The sequence below is a fragment of the Maylandia zebra genome, linkage group LG23 (assembly GCF_041146795.1).
Source record: "Maylandia zebra isolate NMK-2024a linkage group LG23, Mzebra_GT3a, whole genome shotgun sequence".
NCBI lineage: Eukaryota > Metazoa > Chordata > Actinopteri > Cichliformes > Cichlidae > Maylandia > Maylandia zebra.
In genome coordinates, this window is record NC_135188.1 from 10,558,421 (window position 1) to 10,576,327 (window position 17,907).

The 17,907-nt window shown below is 48.3% G+C and overlaps 2 protein-coding genes across 3 annotated transcripts; one reads left to right on the forward strand and one right to left on the reverse strand.

Moving 5' to 3' along the window:
- Positions 1-923: 923 nt before the first annotated feature.
- Positions 924-10,523, reverse strand: tubgcp5 (tubulin gamma complex component 5). Of its 2 annotated transcripts, XM_004557024.6 has the most exons (24): positions 10,500-10,523; positions 9,653-9,949; positions 9,525-9,578; positions 9,165-9,273; positions 8,527-8,623; positions 7,971-8,050; positions 6,553-6,688; positions 6,225-6,342; positions 5,953-6,042; positions 5,755-5,848; positions 5,421-5,673; positions 5,096-5,298; positions 4,898-5,013; positions 4,548-4,816; positions 4,158-4,356; positions 3,680-3,868; positions 3,414-3,596; positions 3,253-3,337; positions 3,049-3,169; positions 2,818-2,969; positions 2,357-2,482; positions 1,890-1,972; positions 1,685-1,785; positions 924-1,121 (listed from the first exon to the last, which is right to left on the reverse strand). In XM_004557024.6, exons 2-24 carry the CDS (start codon positions 9,784-9,786, stop codon positions 1,075-1,077), a joined length of 3,039 nt encoding a protein of 1,012 aa, XP_004557081.1. In that variant the 5' UTR covers positions 9,787-9,949; positions 10,500-10,523; the 3' UTR covers positions 924-1,074. The 2 variants fall into 2 exon arrangements, with proteins under 2 accessions (XP_004557081.1, XP_004557080.1); XM_004557023.4 differs by lacking the exon at positions 10,500-10,523 and having other exon boundaries at positions 9,653-10,397.
- A 217-nt stretch (positions 10,524-10,740) lies between these two features.
- chst7 (carbohydrate (N-acetylglucosamine 6-O) sulfotransferase 7) lies at positions 10,741-17,763 on the forward strand. The gene is made up of 2 exons (XM_004557022.4): positions 10,741-12,143; positions 16,645-17,763. Exon 1 carries the CDS (start codon positions 10,876-10,878, stop codon positions 12,124-12,126), a length of 1,251 nt encoding a protein of 416 aa, XP_004557079.1. The 5' UTR covers positions 10,741-10,875; the 3' UTR covers positions 12,127-12,143; positions 16,645-17,763.
- Positions 17,764-17,907: the final 144 nt, after the last annotated feature.

Genomic DNA, 17,907 nt, shown 5'->3' on the forward strand with positions numbered 1-17,907 from the left:
GAGAATTCAGTTACCACATTTGACGGTGACAGTAATAAAATTTGTAATACTTGCTGAGAATGCAGATTTTGACTTGTTGATTAGGACGTTTTTGTTACTGGAAAAAATTTTTATTCACAAATGCAGATATTTTAAAGCTAAACCATGTATAAACAGATGTCTGAATGACTTTAAACTCTGGGCCAAATCGCTGAAACTTGTCAATAACAAGAAAGCTCATAAACTTGTTGTATTATTTAACAAGTTTAATCTATGTTAAAAAAGAAACCTCCCTATTTAATGATCATGACTGCCCTTTTTTGTTCATATTGATTTTTGCCTTTAGTTTCAAATCCTTCAAAGACTGTTCTTTCTTTTTTGTTAACTCTTTTGGCTTTGTGTTTGTTTATTGTTTAGTTTTTTCTTCCTCTTTTCTCGTTGTAACGCTCAACCGAGGATATTACATATTCGGATTAATGATGGTGCCTTGTATGTTATACTGTTGTTTATAAATAAAGTTCTAAAAAAAAAAAGTCTGCCTGCTCTGTTCGGCTGTAGAAACAAGCGACTGAAAACTTGGGAGGTGGTACTAAGGAGGGACAAGAGCTGCCAAGAGCTTCACCGATTGGCTGACACACAAGAAGTGAAGTAAAACAATAGGCTCTCATCAGAGCTCATCAACCCTCGGAGAAACTTAACCCTTGTTTAACCAGAACAAATATATAAATCAGGTGGACATGATTAAACTAACGGGGTTCCTCCCTTCGTAAAGTGAGGGTGGAGACTGAAGTGAGACAGTATGCAGACAGCTGGCGATTGTGTGTGTGTGTGTGTGCTGAACTAGGACGTTGTACATGAGTGCAAAATCAATTAAAAAACCCAGTCTGTCGGGTCACGGTCCTTTACACAACGTAAAGTGAATAACGGAGTCAAATGTCAGCACATATTGTCACATCATCTTTATTCTGCCTCGTCACAGACGTTATTAATATTAAAATACAAGCATTCGTGAAATTTGTGGAGAAGCATCAGGCCGGTCTGAGTCCGTCTCAGCAGACAATGATATCGTCACAGAGCGTGCTCGTGTCCGGCTCGTCAGCACTGCTCGAACCCCGCCATCAGAGAGAGCGCCAGAGACTCCACTGCACAACAAGAGACAGACGTCATCAGCTCCTCTCTGCTCACAGCATACAACAACACACCGGACATCTACGGTGGCCCAGAGGTGCCAAACACATATTTCACTAACTGGAAAGGTTTTCAATCATTCAATCCTGTGTGCTGACAGGATGACCAGCACAAACATCCTATTTCTCATTTATTACTTTCATATCCTGTTAAATTGACCTCGAAGGATCAGATTGCAGGAGACTTGTGGTTCCTGAGTCTGAGCTGATGCAGATGTCAATAACTGAAGGTTGGCTTTTGTTGGCCCTTGGAAGACTTTAACCGCACACGCCCGAGCCCTCGAAACGACATTTTCAGGCTGAAAATGTTGTGCGGATATCTCGTTATGAAGTCGATCCCCTCTGAACTGCGGACACACTCTGTATGGAGGAAACACAGAGCGCTGCAGCTGGATCCCAACAGCCTCGTAGCGTTGACCGATTTTACATTTAAGCTTTTCCAAGTCGGATGTTCTGCACCTTTGGACCACCGTACACAATCACTGCGTATGACATTATTACCCAGACGACAGACTCACAGTGAGGGAAGGAGCCCCGGCACACCGCCTTATTGAGGATCGTCACAAGGAACATGTGGCAGTTTTTGAAATCAGATTCCATTTTATCGATGGACTCGATCCTGAAAGAGAAACAACATTTAGCTGCAGAGCTGGTGTGTCGTCTCTGTACCTGGATGCGCATAACTGTCACATCAACACCACTGAATAGACGCATCACTCTTACTTCCAGGCTCCAGCCTGCCATCTGTCCGAGAAGATGAGCACGAGATTCAGAACCTTCATTATCGCCTCCTTCACAAAACTGACCTGAGAAAAGACAACATGTAGAAACAGGTTGAGTCTGAGCAGGGAGCCAAAGTGAGATTCGGCCCACTGAAGGTTCTGGTCCCACCCACAGTACAGTGTTTTACAAGTTTTCCTGGAAACATAAAGAATCACTGTCTTATCAGATCCAATTTATTTACTTGCCCGCCATCACACACTACAGTGAGGTAAGTACAAGCAGCAGTGCTGATGGTGCAGCAGCATTTTTTGTACTAAAGCAGGAAAACTGAGAAACACCTCAAGCTGCTCATCGTGTTCGTAAACGAACGAACGCTTTTTCATCATCTCAAACAAACAGGAACCTTCTTTACAGCTGATTGCGTCAGCAGTCAGACTGGTGGTGACGGCACCATCATAAAAGTTCACCTTCTCCCTCAGCAGGCAACGGTCGTGAATCGTGGCCAGGTATCTGTAATGGATCTTGATGAGCTGGTCCAAGTCCTTGGCTTCCTGCACTTGGTGCTGAAACTCGAGTCCCGTGCTGTGCAGAATCTGACGAGACACAAAACAGATGAAGAGCCAGAGTTGGTCAAACTGAGAGTGCAGTGAGGACTCACCTCATCCTCACCGAGCCTGGTTCTGCAGGAGGTTTCTTCCTGTTAAAAGGGAATTTTCCCTTCTCACTGTCACAATTGGCATGGTCATAGGGGGTCATAGGATTGTTGGGTTTTTCTCTGTATATTTGATTGTAGGGTCTACCTTACAATATAAAGCACCTTGTGGTGACTGCTGTTGTAATTTGGTGCTGTGCAAATAAAAATTAAGTGAATTGAATGTCATGGGTGCACTTCCTGTTTGCAGGAGGTCAGTTTGGTGGCTTGCCTCACCCTCGTCATGATGTAGTTGTGAAGGCTGTTGACAAAGTGCATCAGTTTGACCCTGAGCAGACACATCCTGTGGATCTGCTGGTTCACGCGCTCTTTGACCTTGACCTCCTCGGCTGTGGCGCCCTCCAGCTTCTTCGTGACGTCTGTAAAACCTACGAGTAACAACCATTTATCAGAGAAATGACTGAAACGGGCTTATTTTCAGTTTTCAGCTTCACGTGGAGCTCGTACCACTGAATCGAAGCGTGTCCAGACTGTACTTGGCCCATTTGATCTGCAGCAGGAGGAGGAACACTTGGTTGTAGATCTTCTGACACTCAGAGCTGATCACAATGTCCACGGGCCAGGGAACCTGTGCAGACACGTACCAGGAAACGTCAGGTGGCGGATTGAACAACGCACCGACACACACAAAGCACAGACTGCAGTGTTCACCTTGTAGCTCAGCGTGAGGACTTCCAGGTTGTTCACAGGCTGTTTTTTCCTGGAAGCGTCGATGGGCTCCAGAAACACTGACAGCCTGGGAAACAGAGATGCCTGATCAAACTCATTCTAACATAAATAAGGAACTGTGTCACAGCAAATGTGCACTGTACCTGCTGCTGTCCTCCGGGTAGCGCTGTCCGACCGCCTCTTGCAGCTGCACGTTCAGAAACGACGGCTGCTGCCAGCTCTCCTTCTCCTGCACCTTGTCAAAGATGGCCGTGTAAAAATCATACATGGTGTCTCCAGCTTCCAGCAGGAAGTAGTTCCTCATCGCCTGAAGGTATTCCAGCAACCTGCAGACACGCCACAGAGCTCAGAAGCTTCCCTTTCCCTGATTTTGGAAACAGGAAAAGCGTAGCTGAAGAGCCGTGCTTACCTGTAGTCTTTTGTCAGAGTCTTCATCAGGTTCCCACAGCACTCAATGTACCTCCTCTCAATGTGCGGGTAGAGACAGGAACGCAGTGTGAGCTCAAACGTCTGGCAGGTGACCGACTGGGACGAGCGGTCCACGCTGAAATCCCCTCCGGAGAAACACTCCTGGAAGTCGCTCTGCTCCAAGTACAGTCTGAGGAAGAGGAGGGCAGACAGAACGCACTCAGACTCGGGAATAAAGAAATCTCGCTCGTATCCGCGCAGAGCTCGGAGGAGTGGAAAACAGAAAATCTCACATCACAATTTGTTTGTCACGTTCAGAGCTAAAGACAAACTCTGAGCTCCGAGTTGTCCACTCTTCTAAGACGTGAACAGCTTACATTTCTGACAATCTGCATCTTTATCCTGCGATGAATCCCAGACTTTTTGTTGATCCTCGCTGGACATTTGCTCAGAGGCTTGTAGAAGAACTATGGCATTACCTGGCAAAATTGATGGCCAGCAGCGGGTCATGGACATCGTCAATCTCGAGGTGCCGCGCCATGATGGACTGCATCTTGATCAGACTCCTCCTTGTGGATTGCTGCTCCGTCATGCCATCCGCCGGGGACTCCTCTCGGCTGCAGAGGCGCGACTGCACGGACTCCAGAAAAAGCGTGTGCAGACTCTTCCTCTCTGCGTCTGCAAGCAAACATCCAGGACAGACAGCCCAGGTTAGTGAGGTCAGCTCATCGGCAGAGGCATGGCACTCAACACACCCTGAAGACATCCGGGAGAGCAGAAGCATAGAAAACCCCATCTGTGGTTTGTGTTGACCCGGTCAATGCAGCGCCTTCCTTTACTGAAACAAACAGACAGAACGAAGCACTGACCTCTGGAGGCTCGCTGCGACTTCTCTGCCTCCTTGCAGTCCAGATTCTTGAGCAGCTGCATGGACTTCCCGGCCATGATAATCTGCTTGAGGACAGGTTTGAGGAAGGACACCATGGTGAGCTGTCTGCCCCCCGAGGCCTGATCCCCCCCGGAGCTCCCGCTGGCCGCGTCATTCAGCTTCTCCTCGCTGTCCACCGTCTCCGATACGCTGTACAGCGTGTAGGTGGCGTACCAGAAGTCCCTGTGATTCACGGGCACGTCTTTGTTCCTGCAGCGGGAGAAAGAAACTCAGCCCACAAAACGCTGCTGAAGTCACATCACACGCACACACACGGTTTCTGCAGCGCACCTCTGGATGATGAATTCTCTGGCAGGGTCAAACAGATGGCCGTGAACGATCCACTCGTCTACGATCTCCAAATACGGCCGGACCGTCTCCGTCCACAGGGAGAACAACAACGCCACCTGGCAGACAGAGAGAGCAGATGCGTTTGTTTCCTTCCACTAAATTGCCCCCATGTCACAGTATCCCACGACGAGTGCTCACTGCCTGCTCCGATGCCTCGCCAACGCTGTCATACTCGATGATGGCCTTATAGAGGGTGTTGAGCAGGTGGGAAGCCCGCACAACGTTGGGGGTGGCGGGCGGCACTTCGGCGACACCCGTGCAAAAGACCCTGTGCAGCACTTTGATCTGAGCCAGGTGAGGGCTGAGCCGCTCCAGCACTGCAGACAGAGTCACTGTCTCATCTGCAAACAGACACGACGCAGATTGGGAATCAAACGAAGGCGGCCGGGCTCAGGATGACAGAACAAGAAAACCAGCACGAAAACAGGAAGCCTCAGTGATTCCTAAACAAGCTTGGACTTACCGTTGCATATGAGCTCCCTCTCGATCATGGTAAGCTCCTCCTTGAAACTTGTGAAGTACTTGTTGAGTGCCCACACGAAGGCCTGGTAGGTCCTGAAGGGAGGCTCGGAGGCCTTCTTAGAGCCGTAGGTGGACGCGGTGCCCGGCGGGCCCGGCTCCGAGCTGTGGCCTGTCACCTCGTCGATGAACCTCTGCAGCCTGAACACAGCCTGACCATAGACGGCGATGTGCTCGAGGACAGAGCGCAGGCAGTTCTGCAGCACAGAGGAGAAAAACACTTTTCACTACAGCTCGCATTGCACGTGCTCAGTGACCTCCGTCAGATGTGAACTCACGCCGGTCAGATGAGTCACCACCACATTACTTCTGACTGACACCTTTCCGTCGTGCTGCTGGAATATGAAGTGTTTATTGACCCCAGAGAGAAGCCTGCCGGAAGAAACTCACACAGTCAGCAGGACCCTGAACCCACTCTCAACACAAACCTGATCTCGGCGTGTGGCGACCTGCAGGCGACTGTCGTCATCTCTTACCACAGCGTTTCTCGAATTACTTGCGTCTCTGTGACGAAGGCCTTCTCTTCTGGCAGGTACAGTGGGTCCGTGTTATACAGGTGCTGATCCCTGAGGGGACAAATGCAGCATCAGCACCAAATACTCTAATTTCAAACTATAGCTCCTCCCCCAACTGCACCCAGGCATCCCTCTCCCAGCTCTTCCCCTGGGGGGGCTTCCATGTCCAAATGTTCTCCCCACAGGTAGGACGCTGTATATTAATTTTTAACTATCATTGAGGATGAGCTCACCACACATTGAGGAGGTTGGAGTGCAGATGCAGGCTGTGGGGAAAACGAGGTGCATGCGATGCCCAGTACGGGGTCACCAGATGCTGCTCCAGCCAGGCCCTAGCGTCAGGCTCCCCCACTGAGAGGAAACATGGGGAAAAGGTTCAGCGTGACAATAAAACACCCTCCATGTCCGAGTCGCTTACACTGCAGCGCATTCTGGGTAGTGACATCAACATTTTCTGTTCAGCTTTTGTGACTGAACAGAAAACAAACCAGAAGCTCCTTCCTCTCATTTGGTGGAAACGTTATAAAGACCTGCACCTTCTGCTGTGTGACTGCTTCGCACCTGTCCACGTGACTGGAACGGTTTTGTTGGCGTTGTCCTGGTCCTCCTGAGGCGTCCTGTCCAGCTGGATCCCAGAGTCCTCCCTGCTGATTGGCTGCTGACTGTCATCATCCTCGCTCTCCTCCTCAGACCACTCCTATGAAACAGGAAACACTGATGGGCACAGCTTACCTGTAATACGCCTGTAGGTACTGTGCTCAGTATAATACAAACCAGGACACTTCCTAAAATATATAAAAGCAGAATGCAATGATCTGCAAATCCCATAAACTCATATTTTATCCACAATAGAACACAGAAAACACAGTAAATACTCAAAATGAGACATGTTACTGCTTTGTGACAAATCTGAGCTCATGGGGAATTTGGCGACAGCGACACCCTAAAATATGGGACGGAGCAACAAAAGTGTGTGAAAGTCAGAGATGCTAAAGAGAAGAACAAAGGTGAGCTGGCAGCAGGTCGGTCACGTGATCAGGTAGAAAAAGATCATCTCAGAGAGGCGGAGCTTCTCAGAGGTTCACCAACCTATTTAAGAATCACAGTCCACGCTGTGAACATCTCATCATCTACACAACTTGACATCATCAGCACACTCGGAGGATCTGAGTGTGCTCTCTGTGCACAGGCTGATGACTGTAACCTTCAGCAGAAACACTGCTCTGTGATAAATCTGTGCACGGCTCAGGAATATTTCCATAAACCAGCGTCTGCGAGTAGCTCGGCGTGCCATCCACACATGCTGGTTACAGCTTCGTCATACTGACACGAAGCCACGTGTGACCATGATCGAGAAACGGCGCCGGCTCCTCTTTAAAATGGACCAAGGCAAAGCAGAAACTGATCTCAGGTCAGAATCATCAGCATGGCTTCAGAGGAGAAGAGTCTGGCCCACCTGCAGTTCAGACCTCTGACCGGCCGACAACATCTAGAGCGTTGTGAAACAGGATGAAACACAGCCGGGACTGCCGAGCAGCTGGAATCCTCAATCAGATCAGACCAGCTGCTGTCCTCAGTTCACAGACCATCACAGACTGATGTCAGAGAGGAAGCACAGACCTGTCCTACTTTACAGACGTGACGCTGCCGTCAGATTCAACATAAGTTCACGTTTGATTCAAAACAGCCTTTTCTGTTCTACAGTGAAGAAAATGTGACTTTCTTTAGGTTTTTTTAGCGTCTGACTTTGTTGGAGCTTTTCTGGGTTTGTACTTGTGGGTCAGAAATGAGTTTTGTTTTTCTGCCTGTGAACACAGGTTAGTGATGATGTTAAAGTCATGTGACTGTGGTGTGGTGTTCATGTTGCACCACACCACAGTTGCACCAGATCACCCTGAGCAAAAACCCGCTGACACCGGGTTTTCGATCAGAGAATCAGAAACAGCTCTGCATTCATAAAGGTGGGCTCGGTGACTCACAGGTGTGTCTGGGTACGGCCCCATGTCTGCATCCTCGCCCTCCATCAGATATTTAGCCCAGTCAAACTTGTCCTCCGGTTCTGCAGACATAAGACTGAAAGATTAACATAAACTGTGTGATTTTTAGCCTTCAAGGCTAAGTGCTAAGGTTATCTGGAAACAAATCATTTGGCCTTTGACATGAAGTGAACTTATAATCACTGCACTGATGTTGTGCAGCGAAACACGGTGGGCAGATTTCCTGCTGCTGAAGCTTTCGCTCTGACTCTGAAACAGAAACATGGGCGCGACTGTGACGACGTCACTGGAATCTGTTCATCTGATCCTGGTGTCAAAGCATCATTAGCATCTGTAATGTGGGATTCACTAAAACAAAGCTTTGGTTTAAAAGGTTCTACTTTTAATGAGAGAGAAAAAACTGCTTTGGAAGAATATGTGAAAAAGGTTCTGTTTGTACTGTTTGTGTTTCCAACTCCAACCTGAGAGAAGCAGAATTAATGAATTCAGAATGTGTTGACACGTTGGTCACAGATAAAGGGAAGAATGCGGTTCTCACCGGCCTCCTTCAGCCTGGGTCGCTCTGTGAAGTCTGTGTTTGAGGGGGATCCCGACAGGCAGAGCAGCAGTGACAGTATGCTGTAGTGTGCATCGGTCTGAGGAAACACAGATCACGTTTCACTGAGATATTCTCACATCATTGCAGTCATGTTTCAATGTTTGAGCCCGACACACCAGAAAACTGTGTGTGTAACATGTGATACTGACCCATTAGGGCTGCGTCATCTGTCAGAAAACTAGCGCACACTTTATTACTGTGCACTTTTCTCTTGCACTGCTGTGTCTGTATCGTTCTGTCTTTGTTTTGGTTTCTTGCACACTTTATGTAGTCTTGTGTTGATCGTCTGATATATGTATCACCATGGTCTTGGAGGAATGTTGTCTCGCTTCACTGTGTACTGTACGACGACGCATGGTGGGAATGACAATAAAGCTACTTGACTTGAAAAGACTAATGTGACTGTTTATTGATTGCAAGTTTACACTTATTACCTTCATCCATCCAAAATCCCCTCTGACTTTCGTTCACAAGTTTCACGCTAGAATATGATGCAGCATGCCAGCATTGACTGGTGTCTCGCATGAGTATTGATCGCGTATCCGTCTGTGATAGAGCAGAAAACAGCTGTGCGCTACCTTTTCCCCATCTGTGTTCGGTAAAGGTGAGTTCAGGAATTCTTCAGTCAGTCTCATCCAGCTTTCTGCTTTCTGTAGGTCCGAGTGCACCACGAGCTTCTCGTAGATTCTGGAAAACAGGGCAGACTGTCACTATACCATAACGTTAGCTGGAGACGAAGAGCGGAGGATGACGATGGAGCTGCCAGGCAGGAGGAGAAGAAGAACTCAGGGGAGGTTGGTGGATGTAGCGAAGGGGGACAAGCAGAGGGGTGCAGTGACAGAGGAGGATTCTGGGACAGGAGGACATGCAGAGCCCTGAAGGAGAACATACACATGTTTAGTTTGCTCAGACTTCACTGTTTTGAAGGAGTCACTCACCCGCTGACACTGCGCTCCACTTTGTGGCTGTCTGTGTCCAGATATCGATGAAACCTGAGGAGACACGAGGCGGATGTTAGGACGCTGTGTGCAGCAGCCTGCTCCCCCGCACACCCGTAAAAACTCACTTAAAGTTGGACCAGGCGAATTTGAGCGCCAGCTGGAAGTTTTGGTCCTCCTCATCCTCGATCCCGCTGAGACACCTGATCAGCCGCTTCGTCTCTCTCTCACTCTCCTTTTCGAAGGTGCTCCAGTGCGCCATGTTGACGCTGTCAGCCGGGCTGCAGTCCCCGTGAACGGGCACAGATCGAAGCGGCCTGTCGGTCTGCTTCCAGCCCGCGGTTTCCACCCGCGAACAGGCTAACAGCGCCGGAGATGTCTTAAATGCGCCATTATAGACAAATGGCTGTCTCCTCCATTGATTCCTACAGGACCGCGCAGTGTTAGCCCCACCTCCATAACAAACAAGTAGCACTGAGCATGCGCAAAAACAAATCAAATAAGTTTCCGTTTTTATTTTTTACTGTTTTAAAGTAGTTAAACCTCGTTTCTCAGTCGGTACAAAAAATGACAAAAACTGAATATTCCACTTTCTGTGAATCTACGTAGGAAAATGGCGGTAATGCATCCGTATGAGCAGCAGAGGCCGCACAGGCACTAGTAAACAAAAAGCACTGAAATACCTTAAAGGACTAAAATGAGTACGTGAAGATGCTTCTAGACAGCAAGTCCATGGTTTAGTTCTTGCAGTGACCCGGATAATGCTCGCACGGGTCAACGAGAGGACGCGCTATCTTCATATCGCCTGTTTACCAGGTGAGGAGCGCAGTCAAAAGCCCCCGTGGTGATGGTGATGATTCTCTGCAGATGCTCAGGTCATGCTCACATATGTACAATAGAAGATTTTACGAAAATAAAAGCCTGTAAATAACTTTTGATTTGACTGTATTTATTTCTCTATATTCGAATACTTACACATTCTTAACACTCTATGTTTCCAGAAGAAAAAGGTTCATAGCAGTTTTGTTCTACAGCTATAGACTCGCTAGCGCCCTCTGTGAACTCATGAGCTATGCTTAAAGCGCTCACAGAAGGCGGCGAGTGCGCTGAAACACTGGGGTTCCCATAATTCAGCGCGCTCACGGGCGGGTGCTTTTGGTGGACGCCTCTTTCCTTCGATGCTCTCTGTTGTCGGCGTCAACAAGTCCCGCCCCCACACTGCGCACTCATAACTCACAGAGACGGTGGACAACAGTAGTACCGGCGTGAGACAGCGGTGCTGGTGTTTCTACTCAGACGAAGCGGCAGGGGGCGTGGCTAACACTCCGTACAGCAGCGACCCTGCGCGGAGATGAAGAGGAGGCTAAACAAGAAGTACCTGCTGCTGATCCTGGCCTACACCGGACTGCTGCTGCTTCTGCCCTACGTGCTTGACTCTCGGGACCGGGCGACCCGGCCGGCGGCGCAGCTCCAGCCCCGCTGCCCGGAGCTGGAATTGCCGTGGGAGGACGCTGGGGGTCCCAACGGCAGCGAGCCGGCGACCGAGCCCGCCTCTAACCGCAGCCAGCCACGGATCCATGTCTACCTGCACGCCACCTGGAGGACCGGCTCCTCCTTCTTGGGCGAGCTGTTCAACCAGCACCCGGACGTGTTCTACCTGTATGAGCCCATGTGGCACATCTGGCAGGCGCTGTACCCTGGGGACGCGCAGAGCCTGCAGGGTGCCGTGCGCGACATGATGAGCGCACTCTTCCGCTGTGACTTCTCGGTGCTGCGGCTGTACGCGGGCGGGCAGAACGTGAGCAGCGCTTTCATCTTCGGCTGGAAGACCAACAAGGTGCTTTGCTCCGAACCGCTGTGCCGCGCGCACCGGCGCCACGAGGTGGGACTGGTGAAGGAGGAGCTGTGCGCGCAGTGTCCGCGAAGGGAGCTGCGCGAGCTGGAGCGCGAGTGCCGGAAGTACCCGGTGATGGTGATCAAAGGTGTGCGTGTGCTGGACCTGGGCACGCTCGTGCCGCTGATGCGGGACCCCAGTGTGAACCTGCGCGTCGTGCAGCTGTTCCGGGACCCGCGCGCCGTGCACAACTCGCGTCTGAAGTCGAAGCACGCTCTGGTGAAGGAGAGCATCCAGGTGCTGCGCAGCCGCAGACAGAGCGACAGGTACAAGCGGTTGCTTGCGCCCGCGAACCGTGCGACGCGCGCGGAGAACTACGTGTCGGGCGCCCTGGAGCTCATCTGTGACGGCTGGTTGCGCGACCTGCTGCTGCAGCTGCGCGCACCGCCCTGGCTGCGCAGCCGCTACCTGCGCCTGCGTTACGAGGACCTGGTGCTGAGGCCGGCCGAGCAGCTACGCAGGCTGCTCCGCTTCGCTGACCTGCCCGCGTCTGCCGCGCTCGAGAGCTTTGCGCTCAATATGACACGCGGGCACGGCTACTCTTCCGACAGACCATTCCTCATCTCCTCCCGCGACGCCAAGGAGGCTGTCCACGCCTGGAGGGAGCGGCTGAGCGTGGAGCAGATCAGTCAGGTGGAGGCGTCCTGTGGCGAGGTCATGAGGCAGCTGGGCTACCAGAAGACGCACGAGGAGGACACAGCGTCCTGACAGAGCTGTGGGCCGAGGTAAGCTGACAAGCGCCTGTTTATGTTGCTGATCTGAGACCTCTGACCTGACCTGCTTGGATCACAATACAGGTGAAACTAAGACTTTCATACATCACAGCCTCCAGTGATGACAGGGCATGTCACATGTCTTAACCCCAGACTGTCATGTAGCTGTTCTTCCTTCAGTTCGATTAAAAAAAACAAAGGAAATGGTTTGTTTATCTCAGAGGAGATGATGCTCTGGCAAGAGCATCTTCCTGTTAATGACAGGAAGTGACACGAGTGAGGCGGGATGCAGTGAAATTTTATTTCTGACATAAAATGCAAACAAAAGGTAGTAGCAGATAGTAATGGTCATAATTGTGTCACCAAACAGCACAAAACCAACAAGAACATCATTTAGATTCAAAATTTAAATGGTAATATTCTATAAAAGCAGATGTTTGCAGGTGGTTTAGCTGTGTCACAGTTGCCGATGGAGCTTTCGCTCCAGCGTTGAGCCCAGCTTCGGGTCCGAGTCCTCGTCTGGTGAACAAAACGAGAGAAAAAAAATAAACTGAACCAGACTCTAAGAAGTGACAGCCAGATTACCCCGTCGCCCGGATTGTTGTTGGAGGTGATGTGAACATGAGAGTCGATGAGGGCATGAATTTGTGTCTGTGGGTAAAACCTGTAAGTCTGTAACATCACCTGTATGCACTATAGTTCCAGGTTAAAGCCGCGTCAGTGACAGCGATACAATCCACAGCGCTTAACAAAACTCAATCAGGACTGCACTCACCTGTTCACAGTGTAGTGTCTAACAGCTGTTCCTGCATCAGGAAACACACCTACACAGACAGGATGTAACATGGTGACCTTATCAAGCTCACAGTAAGCAAAGAGGTCTGAGGCTGCTGGGTGTATGGGGCATATTTAAAGATTCAGGTGTGGTTGGAGACAGAGCATTGGGCTAAGAAAGGAAGCAGGTGTTAGAGGAAACTTACACTTGCCACTGATGGCATGAACCGTGCAGGAGGAAGTTCTCTTTCAGGTTGTCTGCGTGTTAATAGGAAGCAGCGGTGTGCGTGCAGAGCTGATGACGTTGTGTCCTCGGCTAGATGTGGAAACATTGTTTCCAATGTTTCCACATCAAAACACAACATCAAAACACGACCACAAAGGTCAGAGGTCAGACTGTTTAAATGAAGGCTGGGTCGAGTCTGTGTGTGTCTCTGTCTGTGTGTGTGTGTCTGTGTGTTTCTAGGAATGTGTGTGTGTGTGTGTGTCTGTAGTTCATGTGAACAAACTCGGTGTGGATGTGTGCAGCGTGACTCCTGATTTGTGGGCTGTCAGCCTCCCTCAGATACAGGTACCACCTGTAGAGAACAGAAGCGCTGACGTTAGGTGTGTTGTGTAGTTCGTGTAGTGTGGTTGTTGGAGCGTGTGTGATGCTGTGATGTGTTAGTGTGTGTTTTCTGAAGCACAGGTAGGAAAACAAGCACTGCAGAACTCGATGGGAACATGGAGGAAGGCGATTTGGTGATTCCATCACAAAGACCTTATGGGTGCGGGAGTCAGGGATGTGCGGTTCTGTGGAAGAACTAAAGCGTGTTTCATGTTTCGATGGTGCTGATTGAATTAAACTTTAATCGTGTCGTTGATGGTTTACAGCAGTGTTTTGTGTAAGCGGCTGCACTTTGCTCTGATGGTCAGATAACGATCCCGGTCTGTTAATATGTCCCAGATTTAACTCAGTCAATCTGTAAAATAGCTTGTGTGGCTGAAGAAGGGCAGGAGACAGATGCTGTCCAGGGTAGCAAATGATTTGTTTAACATCACTGTGACCAAAAATATTTACAAAAATAAAGAAAAACTCAACTCCGAAGTTAACTTGGTAGAAATAAACATAACTGAACTTAAACCAACAAAATTTAATGTCAAGTGCACTCAGCTAAACTGACCTGGTCCTCTCCTTTTGAACACCTGAGTTCTTCTACTTAAATACTCAAGCAATCTAAACAATATCCTCCTCCGGACTATTCCATTCAGTAGGTAAGATAAACATTACCATTCTCATAAACTCATGATGCTACTCTTTACTAGCAATAAAAGAGACTAAGGTGTAGCCAATACATGTTACATCAATATATCTCTCTCAAACAAACATAATCCTAAAATTGACTCTATTAAATTAAACCAGTTCTCCCCCCTCTTCACCTGTTCCCTTCCCGTGACATCAGAAGCTAAACAGGAAGCTATAAATACAGGAAGTGAGGCAGCACTTCCTCCTTTTGCTCCTGGAACACCGGTAAGTCAGGTGAGTTCAAACCAAATAAACCAGACAAATTAACAGTTGAAATAAATAAAATGTTAACTTAACAAACTTGTCAATGTTGATTTAAACCAAGATGTTATATTACATAAACTGTAAAAGTGCAAAACATAAACAAACCCGGTATAGTAAATCTTTGCAAACTACAGAACAAACATATGGTATGGCAAAATCAAAGCAAGAATGTTAACTAAGAATAGCAAGCTTCAAATCTGGACAAATGGTGTTCTCACCCACTTTGTCATACAATCACAACATGTCAAAGACAGAGAGAGAAGTCCCCCCTCCCTTTAATGACCTGCTCCTCCATAGAGGCCTCTTTGTTCTGTCTCTGGCATTGCTGGCTCCTCTTATGAGGGGAGGAACTGCAGCGAGCCGTCAAGAAGGGCATCATTGTGTGAGACTGTACGTGACTGGGTAGAGCTCCAGGGCGACAGCGCGGCTGTCACCGCAGGCTCCCACAGACACGACCTTTAAGGGTGCTGTGAGAGCCACGCAGGCTACAGAAACGTCCCCACAATGCCTGCGCAGTGTTACGTCACAAAGTCTGAATGTTCCAAGAACGTCTGAGGAATGTTTGTCATTTAAACGTTAATGGTTAAACGTTCGCTCTGTTGATTAGATATTGACCTGAAGTTGGAATCATTTTATAAAACGTCCCCACAGTGTTATAGAAGAATGCTGAAAAAAAACAAACAAAACACTTTATGACCTTTGACCCCAACAACGGTCACAGAAATGTCTCCTTTATTAGCAACCTTCTTTATTAATCCTAATGTTCCACAATGTGTCTCTGTGTTTTTTTCTCTTTTACCACCTACGCAAGAATCACCTGAAAGAGTATGGAGAGAGTTTACGGGTGAGAAGCAAAAAAGAGCCGTCAGGTGCTCCAAATAAACCTTAGACTCAAATGTTAGAAGAGGCTTTTCCCTGCAGCACGCCATGTAATAAATACTCTCAAAGAAAATAGAAGCCGTTACAACTTATATCTAAAAATATATCGTTTCATGCATCGGTCAAAACACTTCACACAAGTAAAGTTGCCCGAGATTCGCAGAATTTACAGAAAATGCACTATTTTGTGATATTTATCGTTATCGGGATGAGAAATGTCCTATATCGAGATATAAGATTTTCATCATATTGCACAGCCCTATCTCTGCCCTGTCTTTCTCACCAGCAGATGACCGCCCCTCCCTGAGCCTGGTTCTGCCGGAGGTTTCTTCCTGTTAAAAGGGAGTTTTTCCTTCCCACTGTCACTAGTGTGCTTGCTCATAGGGGGTCTTGTGATTGTTGGAGTTTCTCTGTATTATATTAGGGTCTTTACCTTACAATATAAAGCGCCTGGACTGTTGTGATTTGTTAAAAAAAAAAAAAAAGCAGGTTATTCGCTCACTGTTTTCACTGGAAACGCTTCATATAACATTGTTTTTATTCTAACAAACATCCTCAGAGTGATTCAGGCTAATTATTTAAGACTTAAACGTTCCTGTCTTCACAGATAGATCATCATCACTGGTTCTGTTTTCTCTGTTTTGGTGGATGTTTGACCCTGAATAAGATAATATGGATGGATGAACGAGTTTTGGTTCCTTTTTTCTTTTGTTCAGATTCGTCCCTCCGTCTTGTCCTCGTGTCTCTGGTTAAGTTTGTCTTGGTTACTTCCTTTTTGTTATCAGAGTATTTAGACCTTTCTCGTTCTCTCAGCTGCTTTAGTCTGCATGACAAATATTCTTGTGCAGGACACTGAACCTTCAGAGTGTGAACGTTAGAAAGCCTTAAGCATGGAAAAAGTGCTTGTGTGAATGTGTATGAAAGGGTGAATGAGGCATGTTGTATAAAGTGCTGTGAGTGCTCAAGTTGAGCAGTATGATTATGAAGCCATTAGTACCAGATCGACTGGCCACGGTTTTCAGGGTTTTAGTACCTGATACCAGGTACTAGAATGTGACAACAGGCTGCATGCCACCGATTGGCGGGTCAGTGGCATCATGAGAGCATCTTGTTCACAAAAAGTTTTTGAAACCCCATGACGAGGAAACTGCTACAGGAAAGGACGCCGTGTTCCCCGAGTGACAAACAGCCACTCATTATCGTTCTGTGGGAACAAAGCGCCTTCAGGGCTCCTAGTCTTGCTGACTGCAGCTCGCTCACAACTTCAGATTTATTTTTAATCCTCAGCTGATTTTTTTTTTCTTCTTCCAGGGTCGTGGTGTTCAGTCTGAGGTCAGAAGGTGGTCTAACTAAACGAGCAGCTGGAATGTGTTCCTTGAGGAGTTCTCAGGCGTGACTCGAGGACTGTTTTCCTTCGGCCGAGCCGGGCTGATGAACTGGAGAAAATCTGAGCAAAAGAGCAGCCAATCACAGGCGGACAATTTGGAACAAGGAGGCGGCGGCTCATTTTTCCTGGTTTCTGTTGGACACCAGCCCTGCACGCCCCGGATGTTCCTCCTCAGGAGGTGACTGCCAAGATCAGAGCGCCGGCTTCGCTGTCACCTGTGTGACTCATCTGTCTGGCTTGCGACTCAGCGTGGCAGAGATCGCCAGTGTTTGTGGTACTCACTAATAGCACTAATGTAGAGCAGTGAAGAAGAACTGCAGTATTTTGGAGAGGCTACTCTCCTCTCTAACCCTCCCCCCGGCCTCTCAGGAATGTGCACTTCTCTGACAAAACACTCACATGGGTGTAAGATTCCTCCGTCCTCACACAGTTTAGGGTGCAGGGCCCTGTTGTTTTCTTCGAAAATGCTGTAAATGTTGTAACCCAAGCCTCCAGAAGGGCTTTAGTGTTTGAGATACCCCTCTCACCTCCAAACCTCCAGCAGCTTCTGTGCACAGACAGACATGGACCCAGGTCTGCAGCCCTGTAGCCAGCTCACGGTGCCAGACAGACAGAAAGCTGAATTTTTTTTTGTGTATTTAAAAAGTTGATTCACTGTTACAGGATTCGTACAAACAGTTTGTTACGTGTGTACACTTGGATTTGGCCGTGGTTGGTTCAGCGACCAATGAGCTGTTGTAGCTCACAAGGTTAAATACTGTGGAGCAGAAGGGCAGGTGGGAGGTGGAGCACTTAAAGATTTGATAATGGAAGCTCACACAGCAGCACAGTCTGTGAGCAAAGTCCGCTTTATTTTCCTCAGCTAATGTCCTGCGTATGTCTTTGAAGACATGACTCGGTGGTAGGGGTATCTCAAAGTCTTGGGAGGTTGCCTCCACCTCCCATATGTGAGGCTCAGAGGTTGTTTCTGTACTTTTGTTGGCACTGAAAGAAAAATAACTTCAAAGCGACTCAAAGAATAAAAAGCTGACACACTCCATAAAGAGCTTGTGTATGATTGTTAATGCTAAGCCACATTATCTGTAGGTTCATTTATCAGCACGTCAAAGTTCATTCATATTCATTTGTTTGGCTGTTCTGGTTGAACTGAATGGACACAAACTCATCTCCAGCTCCAAGTTTCTGTT

Coding starts and splice junctions, on each gene's coding strand:
- tubgcp5 (XM_004557024.6), bottom strand. CDS start 9,786: ATGGCGCACTGGAGCACCTTCGAAAAGGAGAGTGAGAGAGAGACGAAG. Junction 9,579..9,652: donor TTCGCCTGGTCCAACTTTAA/GTGAGTTTTTAC, acceptor GTGTCTCCTCAG/GTTTCATCGATATCTGGACA. Junction 4,817..4,897: donor AGAGAATTCATCATCCAGAG/GTGCGCTGCAGA, acceptor CTCCCGCTGCAG/GAACAAAGACGTGCCCGTGA.
- chst7 (XM_004557022.4), top strand. CDS start 10,876: ATGAAGAGGAGGCTAAACAAGAAGTACCTGCTGCTGATCCTGGCCTAC.